The 13,641-nt window shown below is 46.7% G+C and overlaps 1 protein-coding gene across 1 annotated transcript in view; it reads left to right on the forward strand.

The window, feature by feature from the left end:
• Positions 1–13,641, forward strand: part of LOC144770902 (sulfotransferase 6B1-like) — a 288,918-nt gene that overhangs the window by 196,467 nt on the left and 78,810 nt on the right. Inside the window, exon 6 of the mRNA XM_078655693.1 lies at positions 3,809–3,965. Within this exon, the coding sequence (XP_078511819.1) occupies positions 3,809–3,965 (157 nt within the window). The remainder of the gene's footprint in view (positions 1–3,808; positions 3,966–13,641) is intronic.

A 13,641-nucleotide genomic window follows, 5' to 3' on the forward strand; every position in this document is an offset into this window, starting at 1 on the left:
CCATTTCCTTTCGGATTGATGGAGCTTAAGTTTTTGCTCCTTTAGTTCGGTGGTGAACCATTTGTGGGCGTCAAAGTATCTAGCACTGGAAAATTTGGTGAGAGGGACGTATGTATCGCTGGCTGACCGCAACCAGTCTGCAATGTCCTTTTCCGTGGCATTAATATTTGGGTTAAAAATAGGTGTAGCACTGGCCAAGGTGTTAATAAAACCAGTTTTATCAAAGGTTCACCATTTTCTTGTCAAGCCTCCCGCCACTTTGGGGATCTTGTTCCTGCCGCTAAGAATAACCTTGAATTCAATCAAGTGGTGGTCAGACCATATGCAGGGAGCGATAGAGGGTATTGACAGAGTAAGGTTAAGGGACCAGATTTGGTCCAGGGTATGTCCTTTTATATGAGTGGGAGAGGATAAGTGCTGGGATAAGTTTAGATTGGAAAGTAGAATAGAAGGTGCACTCAAATAAAGTCAATATTAATGATGAATGCCGCGCACGCCGTGGGTCTTGGAGCCGCAATCATATCACAGGTTCGGCGCTTCGTAAAACCCCGACCTCGTACTGAATCAGAGCTGAATCAGAGCATACTCACATTTACTAAACCTCGGGAGACCTCGGCGTGGAAGTACAATTATAGGCGGCTCCAGATCTAGAATTGAACGCACCTTCGGTCGGTACAGTTCATCACGCTGAACCGCATCCAGTTCGACTTCTCACTTCAGATTTCTAAGTTTATAATTAATTGAACGCACCTTCGGTCGGTACAGTTCATCACGCTGAACCGCATCCAGTTCGACTTCTCGCTTCAGATTTCTAAGTTTATAATTAATTGCCCTGACGAAGTTCCCAAAGGCAAAAAGAGGAACGAAACGCGTTGGCTGTGCCTATGCTGCTTGAAAGAATTTTGAATAAAGAAGAATTTATACAAATAATCATCATTAATATTGACTTTATTTGAGTGCACCTTCTATTCTGTTTTGATATTCTAATCACCTACGCATCCTACGGCAGCGGATGTTGGAAGAGTTTGCACCACTATTACCTGGGAACTAAATGATCCGTAGTGCTTGACCTGGTCTGCTGCTTTGGTCCTTTTGTTCTATAGATTGGAAAGTAATTAAGAAGGTTCGGACGCCTGTGGGCCGCCACGGGCGTCATTACACCAGTAGTTGAGATCAACGATAAGTAGAATCCTAGCATGGTTCATGACGAGGTTGGCCATTTGTTCGCTTAGGGAGAGAGGAGAGAAGGGCATGTGCTGGGGAGGGCGGTAAATAAGCCTAGTGTGATAACCAGGTTCTCAGCCTCTGGCAGTTCGAGGGAGGTCAGAGTGGTGAACTTACGTTTTTTGTGGATAATGGCCGCAACCGCACCGCCCATCTTCCCTGAGGATCGATTGACAGTCAGGATATAGTAATCCGTGGGGGGAGCGCAAAAATATCTGGCGTGGAATCCTGGGTAAGCCAGGTTTCGGTGATCAGCAAAATATCTGATTTTTCTGAAGTTAACAGCAAGAAGATGTCCAGCTGGTGTTTGACCAGGGAGCGAGTGTTAAGATAGAGTGGTCGCATTGTTTGAGGTGGGGCCAATGGTGCAAGGAAGGGGGGTGGCTGGAGAAGGTAGAGTAGAGTGGCCCACCTGCTCATGCAAGATTCCATTGCCCAGGATGCAGTTGTAAGTGATAGGATCCAGAGGCGCTTGCTGTTGTGCTAGCGCTCTAAGTGCCTTAGATGAATAGGAGGTAAATTGGCCATGCTATAAGGAGATGGTTCTGAAAGCTGCAGAGGGGCTCAGCTCATGCCAGGGCACCCTCTCACATAAAACCAAGCACTCTGCCTCCAGGATTGTCGAGGCCTACCATAGGAGTGATGTATAGGGGCAAATGTGTCTATATATAAGGTAGATATAGGCATACTATATCTAAGTAAGGGGTGATTACACCACCTTACCCAAGCTGAGTGATCAGCCTGTGGTGTCAGTTTGGAGGGCCAGCCAGGGGTGGCATAATACATGCTGCAGCCCCTGGTAGGCCTTGAATGCACATATGCCCTGGGTACCTAAGGTACACTATACAGGAGCTCACAAAGGTGATCCAATACCCAATCTGGTATGTACCTAAAGTACATGGTATCAATTTAGAGAGAGAACAGCTGGGCTGTTGGTCTGATTAGCAGGCCCACAGCCACACTAAAGTCGAAAAACCAGAGAATCACAGCAAAAAGTGGGGGTGACCATAGGAAGCAGACACTACTCTCCTACACACATCACCACGACTAACGGGACACCTGTGTGTTCTACATTAGCAGTCACGGCACTGGGACTATCGAGACCCCTGTCTGTAATACTTTCGCAGTCACAGCACTGCGACCATTTTCAAATTGAGGGCATATTTTGTGCTGCAAAATAAAGCAAAATACACAATTGCCTGAACAAGTCACTCGTATTGTGGTTGTTTGCACTGTTCCTGCACTCTTATGCTGTAATTTTACCAGGAGTGCTCGTGTAATTACGTGTCATAAGGGTATCATTTTAGCAATTTTGCAAAAATTCCAAACTTAAATGGCATACTTCAGCTTAGTTCACATTTCACCTCGGCCAGTTGATGACCAGAGACTGACAGATGTAGAATGTTACTACTCTCTACTGTCTGCAGATATATGTGTGGCACTACCAATGGAGGGAGTGACCAAATGAATGAATAACCATTGGCAAAGCCAATACACCTCACTTCTATAAAGCAAGTGCTAAGCTATTGGTTTTGCCAATACTTATTTGTAAAGCGTGTTTTTTAAAAACTTAAGGAAGAGCAAACAAACATCCTAAGGTATCCCCAAACAGAACACTGAATTCACTTTTTTCAATCTTTGTACACAGCATGGTTTATTTGCCAGATTGTATGCAAGAAACTCTGAACAGATTTTAAAAAGCCTGTTGCCCATGACCCGGATAAGGAATTTACAGACTGGATTAGTTTCAAGTAGTTATAAGAACATAACAGCTGTCTGAGAAGCTACTGAATTTTGAGCAAAATGCTTGCTATATCCTTTCCAGGTGACTAGGACCGGGTACCAATGCTGCCGACATTTGGCGCTCTCCAGCAGCCCAGAGAGAACATTCATGGGCCGCCAGTAGAAGATACATCTTTTCACTCACTCTAAGTACATCTTTGGCCTCCAACACAAGCAGGATGAGTCCAGAAGCTTGCCCCACCTCCATAAATGCTGCCTTTGTGTGCTGAGGCCTGGTTTTCATGCAACATGTGAAAAGCAGGATATAAAAAAAACAACTATGAAATCTGAACTTTAGTCACTCCTGGCAACAATATGTCTGTTGCTGTGATTTAATGGAACAGCTGGGAAGATGGGGAGCAGTACAGTGAGGGTAAGGAAAGGGGATGTGAGGAGGGAAGCAGCACATGGGAGAGAGAGAGCAAGAAAACACGTGCACTCCCATGCAGGGCTCAAAGAAAAAGAAAAAAGTAGTTCCCTGATGACAGACGTGGAAGGATGTAAGTCTTCCAATCAAAAGGCTGGTAATGAAGCTACCCTCTAGGGAAGGCACAAACACAGGAAAAGGAAGGAAAGCCATTGAATAAGAAGCAAGAACATGAGATTGACAAGAAAGTAAACAAATATTAAGCAATGGAAAGATCGAAAGTGTGCTCAAAGTGTTGGAATTGTACACAATAGGTCTTTGACAAGCTAAACTCTTTCTTTGGGTGACGCTTAATGACACTTCAAGGAGGCCTTGTGTCTTCGAAGCAGCAGTGCAGGAACATAAGTTTCAAGGCAAACTCTTTTCTCATTTCAGGATCTGGCTGCGGCAGTTCAGAAAATAGCAGACTTTTTTGAGATTAATCTGACTAAAGAGCAAATTCAATTAATCACCGAACGAGGCCACTTCAAAGCCATGAAAGAAAGGTCGAAAGAGACGCATGGAATCTTGGGCTCCCATGTTTTCCGAAAAGGTACGTTTGAAAATATCTTTTTATGGTTCAAATATTTTTTATTAATATTTCAATAATAAACAAGTAAAGAAAACCATCGGTGGACCCTCCCTCCCTTCCCCCTCCCTTCACTCACTTCCAGGCTAAAACATATAGGCTACGGTGTCCACATGTAGGGCACTAGGTTGGTGATTGTAGGTCCACCTCTGGGAGGCGTAGAATGCACAAATATCTGGGACAGGTGAGCTCACAAAACTCTTGTGTCGTTAGGGATAAGAAGGGACGCCACAGCTCCCTGAACCTCGACCCCTGCCATGCCAGTGAAAGCGTTATCGTCTCCATACCTAACATATGCCAGTCTGAGGAGCCAGCCAAGGTGGGTAGGAATTTGTTGAGTGCCCCAGTGAATAAGGATGTTCTGCACAGCGGCTCCCAGTGCTAGTCCTGTTTTCAGCCCCCTTCTAGCTTTCAGGGGGTATGTCAATGGATTTGGGAGGCCGAGTATTATGTATGTAGGGAATCATTAAAGCTGGGTATAGAGATAGGAGTCGAGTTCATTGAGAACTTGAGACCAGTATTGTTGCAGCCGCGGCCATTCCCATAATACGTGAACTAAGGTCCCGGGATGTCCGCAACCACACCAGCAGTCCGCACTCTGCAAAGGAAGTGCCTTATGTTTCCGTTCCGGAGTATAATACCAGTACGTAACAATTTTTGTGAAGGTTTCAGTGAGAGCAACATTGGTGGTGGTATGCCTGGCTCTGTAGTATATTCCCTCCCATTCTTTGCTACTCAGCTGCCTACCCAGACCTCTTTCCTACCTGACTATGCCTGCATTGCATAGGTGTTTATTCTTTGAGTTCAGTAATGCATAGAGTCCGGAAATCAGTTTCTTGTCTTAGTGAGGAGCCATTTTTCTTAGTGAGAGAGGTGTCTCTGTGCGTTAGACTTATTTTGTGGGTGTAAAACCCAGTGTCGGAGCTGTAGGTGTTGGAGGCGATCCGACTCAGGATGCCAAAGTCTGTGCGAATCTGATGGAATTGGAGAATCCCTTCCATGTCAAAGAGGTGGCCCATGGAGCAACACTCCGAGAGCCTCCACTTAGCAAAGTTTGCGAATCCCTTTCCCTAGGGGAAGTCGGGTTATCCAGCAGTTGGGTCAGGGGGGAGGAAAATGTGGTCAAGCCATATCAGATGCTGGTCTGATCCCACGCCACCATAGTTGCCTGTGTAATGGGAGATAGACAGAGATTGCGTGGCCTATGGGGTTTCGTCAGGAAAGGGACCTTTGGCAGAGACTTTCCGGCGACTACTCTATCTTGGAACAACCAATGTTTCTCTGATTCGGTACATCTCATTCCACTAGGTATGTAACTGGGCTGCTTGGTAGTAAAGTTGTAGGTCAGGGACTACCAGGCCTCCTTTGCTAGGGGGAAGGAAGCTAATACATTTCTTCATGTTGGGTTTCCGCCCGTGCCATATGACTTACAAGAGTTCATACTGTAGCTTGGAGATCATACTTGCGGGCGGCTGCAGGGGGAGAGTCTGGAATAAATACACAATCTTTGGGAGGATTGTCATTTTAGTTGCGGCTATCCTATCTAGCCTGGAGATCGGGTGGTGTTTCCACCGTTGTAATCGGCACGGATGTGCCTGTACAATTTTTGGTCGTTGATATCAGCTGTGGCCTGTGTGGTTGATGCCAGGTTGATCCCAAGGTAGGGCACGTGGTCAGTCGAGCATTGGATGGTGTGCTGTTTCTTCAGCTAGTCCACCATTCGGGGGGAGAGAGAGAGGTTGAGTGCCAGTGATTTCCCAACGTTCATCTTAAATACGGATGCCATGCCGAAAATCTTGCACTCCCGCAAAAAGCTGTGAGTGCTGTGTCCAGGTTGGAGAGTGTCATCAGAATATCGTCTGCATAGAGACCAATCACTCCCGGAGTATGACCCCTGACCTCTGTGCCAGTGGTTCCTTGAAAAGGGCGAACGACAGGGGTGACAATGGGCACCCTTGTCATGTGCCTCTACCTATTGTGAAGGGTTCAGAAGTATGACCATTAACCCTAATGGTCGCCCCTGGGAAGCGGTAACAGTTCAGAATCCGTGTCCACATCGTTTCTCCAAGACCAAAATGTGCCAGGGTTTGTTCCAGATAGGGTCAATGGACTCTGTTGAATGTTAATATCATGTAGCCTGGCGCTTGTGAAGCTTTCTCGATTATGTGAAACACCCATTTAGTGTTGTTGCTTATCTGCTTTTGTGTGATGAGGCCCGCTTGATCTGGGTCAATCAGGGAGGGCATAAGTGGGTTCAGTCTGTTGGCCAAGATGGCAGTAAAAAAAATAAGGTCTGTGTTTAAGAGGGAGATAGGGTGGTAGAAGCTACAGTGAGATTTATCTTTACCAGGTTTGGGAATCACAATTATCAAGGCTGTAGCATTGAGGCTGGGATGGACCCTGGCTTGGCCAATGTGTTAAATAGTCTTGCCAAGGGGATGGTACTAAGGGACAGAAGGTATTAGAAAATGCTGATGTGAAGCCATCTGGGCCTGAGGACATCCCCAGCTTTAGAAGAGAAAATGCAGAAATTACCTCCTCTACGCGGATCTCTCCATCCAACTGCTCTGCTTCTTCTGGGGTCAGCGAGGATGTCTGTGCCCCTTGCAAATATTGTCCACTAACCGAGGTGTCTAGCTGTTGGGGCAAATATAAGTCTCAGTAAAAATCCGAAAAGGTGCTCACAATGTCTTTATCATTCGTCGCCAGATCTCCTGTACCTGTATGTATCGATTGTGCTCCCTGAGTTTGCCATTGGACTCGTAGCTCATGGCTAGGAGTTGGCTGCACCTGTCCCCTCCTACATGGTAAGAATGATACAACTGAAGGGCTGCATGCTCCGCCGCTCTAAGTCTATTGCGGCTAGCTGCAACTGCAGCGTAGACAGCAGGCGTCATACTCTTGGGGCCCCTGTGGGCTGATGTTTGTGCTCAAGTTCTTTAATCTGTTGGGACAGGTCCTCTCTTTTATGTCCGTATTTTCATATCTGTTGCTAAAATAGCGATGAGTTCGCCCCAGATTACTGTTTTAAGCACTTCCAGTGTGTCGCTATGTGCACCTCTGGCAGATCGTTATGCGCTAAGTAGTCTTCGATAGATTGTCGGATCTGCGCCACCACCTCAGGGCGTTGCAGTAGTGTATCTTGTAGGCGCTATTGTCGTACGAGCTACTCCATCAGAGGGATGAATAGGGAAAGTGTGATCACCGCATGGTCAGGAAGTGCTGCTGGGAGGATCTCCGTCCCCCTCATGAATGCATGCGTGTCCTTTGGGCCTCAGAAATAATCTAATCTGGCATATGTTTTACGTGCGCTGGAATGGAAGGAGTAATCACGTGACTAGGGGTGGGAAGCACTCCAGAGGTCTGTTAGCCCCAGCCCCCATCGGATAGTGCCCCGGCCTGCCCCTGACGCTGTGTGCTGATCTATCGAGGGTGTTATGCAGCACCAACTTAAGTTTCCCCCCCATTAACTCTCTACATTCTTCTGCGGACATTGCCCCCATCAGTGCTGTAGACGGAACCCACTATAAATGTCAGTCTCCCTAATGTATGCACGTGATCTGAGGCAGTGACAGTCTCTGGCCACTAGGTGTGTCTCCTGGAGGAGACAGATGTCTGCCTTTGATTTTCCAGATATGAGAGGACTGCTTTGCGCTTCACTGGGTTGTTGAGTCTCCTTAGATTAAGGGTGAGTACTCTAAGTGCGGGGGTTGCATTAGTGTAAGATAAAGGCGAAGGCATCTTCCTCAACCTAAGCTCATGTGGTTCTCTCTTTATTACTAGGAGCTTCCTACCTAACCTGGAGCAGTGTTGCTTTGTGTAGCCTAAAAGTGAGTGTAACCCCAAACTGCAAACCCCTGAAAACTTGAGGAAATAATTAACTATTAGAGTAAAACAAATGTTCAAAATCAGTCTTGCAACCAGTCTGGACTGCCAGGAGAAGTACTTGGGGTACATAGTGTGGCCAAGCTTCTAAAAGCCCACCCCACACTGCCCTCCCAACACTTCTATTAAGATCTACCCTTCACTGGTTGTGCTAAGATTCATCTGATTTGGCCAGCACTGCGGGGATGACTCCAGCGCCGCCAGCTGTCCCTTTGCTATCTCTGCCAGGTCCGGTGTCCCCGGGGCACGCCTCGATCTCTGTCTTCTCCATCGTGTTTGTCGCTCTCCACAGCTTGAGGAAGGGGCCCCAGGGTCGTCGCCCTCTCCGGCACATCCAGGCCCAGCAGCTGGCAGGCCTCCGTAAGGGATCTCAGTTGGTGTAACTTGCCTCCCAGGCAGAAAATTAGCCTAGAAGGCTGGCCCCAGGAGTAGGAGGTGCTCTGGTTGCGTAGGTGCGTAGTGACAGGGTGAAACGTCCTCCGCTTCTGCAACGTGAGAGCAGCAAGGTCCTGATAGAAGGACGGTGTTTGGCCTCGAAAGGTGATTGGGTGCAGATCTCGGGTTCTTTGCAGAATTTCTTCTTTCTCCTGAAATTCATGTACACATACTACAATGTCCGCTGGAGGTGCCGTGTTGGAGCGGGTTAGACACAGTCTGTGCGCTCTGTCTAGATTAATCTCTGTGTCCTCCTGTTTGCTGAGAATAGGACTAAAGAGATCTCTCGCATAGGTGAAAATGTCTTCCCCTTCCATGATCTGTGCCTCACCTCGAATACGAACATTGTTCCTTTGCGATCTGTTCTCAAGGTCCTCGAGGTGGGCCTGTAGATCTATGTGCTGGTCGTGAAGGCGAAGCACCTCTTGGCGGAGAGGCTCCGTCTCCTCAACCTGGCCACCCCCTTTGTCCTCCAAGGCCACCACCCGGTCCCCTAACGAGTCCACATCATTTCTGATGCCCTTAATCTCCTGGGTGAGATCTTTCTTAACTGTTTGTAAGTCTTCTCGAAGCGTCAAGAACATTGACCGGGTCCTCTATGCTGTGTTAGGCCAGCGGCGGACGGGAGAGGTTTAGGAAAGCATCCTACCTTGCTGCAATCTTGCAAATATCTTTTTAATCATGAATGGTACTGATGACAATGGGGTTGTCATAGTGCTTAGGTTCAGAGCCAGGCACTGTGGCTCTCACTTTGTTACTTGGCTTTGCATCATATCCACCTCAGCGTGCATTTAGCAAGACAACATGGCCTCTTCTTTCAGAGGTGTCCAGAGATCTCATCTACCCAAACAACCCAAGGAGTATGTAAAGTTTAGAAGACCACCTCACTAGTCTACACTGTGCCCCCACCCCAACTTCCCACAACATAAGGTTTATCCACACCACTTCTTGCCTGATCTCCACGTGTTCTGCAATGCCACACTGCGTTTACGTATTTGTCTGTCTTGGCCAGTTGTATCATGGCGACCAGGTTAGGTAGGTGCTTCTCCACTGGTTTTGTATCATTATTCAGCTGCTGGGACACCTGGCTGTGGCCTGTGAACCCTCCTTGACCCCGGTGCATGTGCACTCAGTTGCCCCTGAGTGTCTGAGGCTGATGAAGACCCATGAAGTTTGCCTGGATTTAACAGTGGGTTATTTATTTTTTAGACCTGTGGTCTCAGTTGTAGAAGGTAAATTATTACCGAATCAATAGCCAAAGAATCTATTTGGCTATCTACGACAAGCGGTTCCTTTGCAAGCCTGACATTGTAGCTTTGATGAGATGACATTGGAGGCTGAAGAAAGAGGATAGTAAGAAAAAGGAGGGAAGGGAAACAAGGATGAGCGGGAGAGATGAGATAATGAACAAAGGGTTACAGAGGCTAGAAAATTAGTGAGGGAAGTGGGAGGAGTGAAAAAGGATGGAGGCGGAAGGAAACCGATGGAAGCACAGACGAATCAGGATTGCAGAAGAAACAATAGAGATGAGGGAACAGTAGAAACCAGAAGCAAGAAAGAGGATGAAAAACTCATAGAAAAAGACAAGTTGAGAGGAAGGAGAGAAAGACTGATAGCAACGGAGGACACTACGGGAAAAATATGGAGAAAGAAAGCGACAGAACTAAAAGCTTGACAAGTGTTTGATCTGGCATCCTTGGCGTGGGCTTCCCCTAACATTTTGTCTTCAGACCTCCTGGTTTTGCTCAATTCATGTTTGCTGGCCTTAGGACTCTGACTACTTTTTTTTTTTTTTTTTAAATATGTTTATTGCAGAAAACATAGAAGACATAGTCAGATATAACCACTCGAAGGCACTGTGAGAAGTTGGCCTGGTATATGATGCTCACCAGTTCTAGTGATCACCTTGTACCATGCCAAGCAACCCTTATGGTGGAGGTTGTAAAGTCAACCTTATAGACAAGCTATCCTAGGGGTAGCATGGACTAAGCAGTCTTAGGCTAAACTCTGTAAAGGCATGTGAAGCAAGCTGTTTTACCATACACAATCCCCTTGAATACCAAATGAAAGGACACCACACAGATATATATTGAAAATATATATAGATTTATTTCTACAAATATCCCCTATACTCTTTATGAGCACAGAAGCAAATGCGTTAAAACAAAACACAGTTTAAATATACAAATAGTGGTATAAGAACCACTATGGGGATGCGAGATGGGGATACATGGCGGCCGCAGGCAGTGCGGTGCGCGTGCTAGACGTTAGACACTGAAGCTCCGCACCACGGAGATTGCCTCTCTCTTCACCGACCTGTCACCTTGCTGAAGTCCGATATGCAGGAGCTCGTCCTCGGGTAAAACCTCTGTTAAAGCCCCTCTAAAAAAAAAATACTGAATCTCGTCGTTTTTCTGGCTGTCAATCCCAGACCCAGACTAGACCGCATTGCGGAGCTGGAGGCTGGAGACTTTCGGCGTTTTTTTTCCGTTCTGCCTTGGATGTGCTGCGCTCTGCTACCTTCCGGCAGCTCTCCGCCCCTCCAGGGCCCGTGGCACAGAGCAGCCGTGGAGCTTCGCCGAGGCCGCTCAGCGCGAGGTCTGCTGAGAGGTAGGTTGGGCTGCGCTGGCTCAGGGGGGCAGAGGTTCAGCTACTATAGAAGCAGTCTAAATCCGATGAAATAGAGAAAAATCAGACGCGAGCAAGGGGCGCGATTGAAGGGGAGTTAGACTCTTTTACTATAGAAGGCTGTCAGGTGGAGGCTACTGCGTGCCCTGGGGGTCCTGTGAATAAGAGGGGCGAGTAGGTCAAGGAGATCTCCCGAGGGGGGGGGGCGAAAAGTTTTAAAAACGTAATCAAAAATCTAGAAGAAATACAAAGGTTCAGCAAGGAAATACTACAACTACCAGAATCCCCTGCTACAAGGTTAGTGGCAGGGATAGCGGCTACAACTCAGCCCTCTGCCTCCACCTCTGCAACAAGTAAGCTCTCTATTCTTAGCCTCGCAGCCTCAACAAAAGAAAAGCCAAACCAGAAGCTGAAGCCGAAAGCCAAGGGGAAAAGAAGTAAAAAAAGTAGTAAAACTGGTCTTCAAGGAGGGGGCAAGGCTTTGAGCTCAACTAGCAGCGCTGGAAAAATAACTCCATCCTTGCGTTCTTTTTTTAAAGTGCTGCCGCAGGTTCTAGATTAAATTCCAGTAAGTACTCCGGACGAGAGTCCCAGTGCTGATACCCTCTCTGCTACTCTGCTCACTACAGATATTGACCCGACCACTTTAAATTCTACCAGGTTCTCTGATATCTTTATCCCAGCTACCAACATGGCTGATCCACTGCCCCCACCATCACTGACTGTATCAGCAAATACCTTGGAGGTCGAGGGCGAGGGCGAGGTGCAAGCTCTGAGTTCCACATGCCTTCCACAAATCTCAGTGGGGTATGATAAAGAAGAGGAAGAAGGAGACAGCCATAAGATACCCACCAATACCGAGTCCGATCTGATGGCCCTGGCAGCTTCAATCGCCTCAATGAGAGAAGAGATCCGCAACGATTTTCTGGTCTCCAAGACAAATCAGATTGATATTCGATCATCTTGCGAAGCATTGGAGAGGAAAGTAGATGGCTTGGGGGAAAGAACAGAAGCACTGGAGAGCGCAGTGGGAGGAATGAAAGTCAACTTAGACGCAGCTGAGTTGAAAATTCAAAACCTGCGGAGGGAAGGGGATGCGATGAAAGAAAGAGTGGAATCTTTAGAGAATTACTCACGCAGGAATAATCTGCGTCTTCTAAAGATCCCGGAGGGAAAGGAAGGATGAGACCTCAAGAATTATATAGTGAATTTACTGAAGGAATCTCTAGACCTCGAGGAGTCAGCAGAAGCGTTGGAAAAAGACATACAGAGAATCCACCGTGACCCTTTCCGACTCAACACAGACAAGGCTAAACCCCGGAAAATTCTCGTTAACTTCTTGACCTACGCTCTAAAAGAAAAAATACTCAATATCGCACTTAAACTTAAAACCACAAAAGGCCCTGATTTTCCCTTCGAAATCCGCTCTGACCTATCTAAGACTACACTCGATAGGCAGCGGGAGTTGGGCCAGAAGATGGATAAATTTAGAGCGGCTGGTGCAACAGTTCAGATGAGGTTCCCGGCTTTTCTGCGCATCATGTACAATAACAAGATGCACAATGTCAGATCACCCTATGAGGCAGATGAGCTCCTGGAATCTATTCGGAATCACTCTCAAGGCAAACTCTAAATGATTAAACCATTAAGTCTTTATCCCCCACTACACTCTTTCTGTGTTCCCTCTGTCTGATTTCTTTTCATCTGATCTGTTGTTGAACGCAGTAGGGGCGATTTACAGGGCGATTTACAGGGCTATATGAGCTATAGAAAAATTTGTGGAAGGAAAAATTAGAAAAAAGGGAAGGAAAGGAAAAAAGGGAAAAAAAAAGAGAAAAGAGGGGAAAGAAGAAGAGAAAAGAAAAGAAAGAGAAGAGGAAAAGAAAAGAAAAGGAAAAGGAAAGGAAAAAAATGTTTGTTTTTTTAAAATTGAAGGGGAAAGCGGAAGGGGAATATATGAAAGCTTCTGCACAAGATAATCCACAAGATATTGCACAGGCAATTCCTTAATTTTCTCTTAAGGGCGAGCACTACGTGGTGTGGGAGGAGAAGGCGCAGTCTGGCGCGAAGCCGGCCCTACACCTGGCCGGAGTAAGTAGGGTTGGGGTTTCCAAGGGGTGGGGGGGGAGAGCTGGGAGTAGGGGGGGCTCACAAAAATTCAAAAATATCCTCAGAAGACTGGTCCCTTAAAACAGGTTCTTTTTCTCAACAGTCCAACTGCCATAGCCAAGCCAAGCAAAGTTATGAGAGGCAACAACATAAAAATGTGCAGTAGGGAAGTGTACTCTAGGGAGGATCGATGATCTCAGTTCAGTTTCTATCTTAGAACGTCAATGGTCTGCGCGTGCGAGGGAGAAGAGAACGCATTCTACAATATCTACGTGACTCTCCGGCACAGATCATTGTTATCCAAGAATCACATCTTTTAAAAAATGAGGCCGATTCAATATTAAAAAAACAAAAGTGGATAGACAAATTCATCAGCACTGACCATAATGCCAACATAAGAGGTATTCTCTTAATTTGCAAAAAATCAGCAAATGTGCAGATCCTTAACTCCAATGAGGATAATAGTGGAAGATGGCTCTTAGTTAAGCTGTCCATACACGGGTGGTTATGTAATCTAGTCGGATATTATGGTCCCAATATAGATGATCCATCTTTCCTAGAAATTGTTAGAAACAACTTAATA

This window comes from Lissotriton helveticus, chromosome 7, assembly GCF_964261635.1.
Source record: "Lissotriton helveticus chromosome 7, aLisHel1.1, whole genome shotgun sequence".
Lineage (NCBI taxonomy): Eukaryota > Metazoa > Chordata > Amphibia > Caudata > Salamandridae > Lissotriton > Lissotriton helveticus.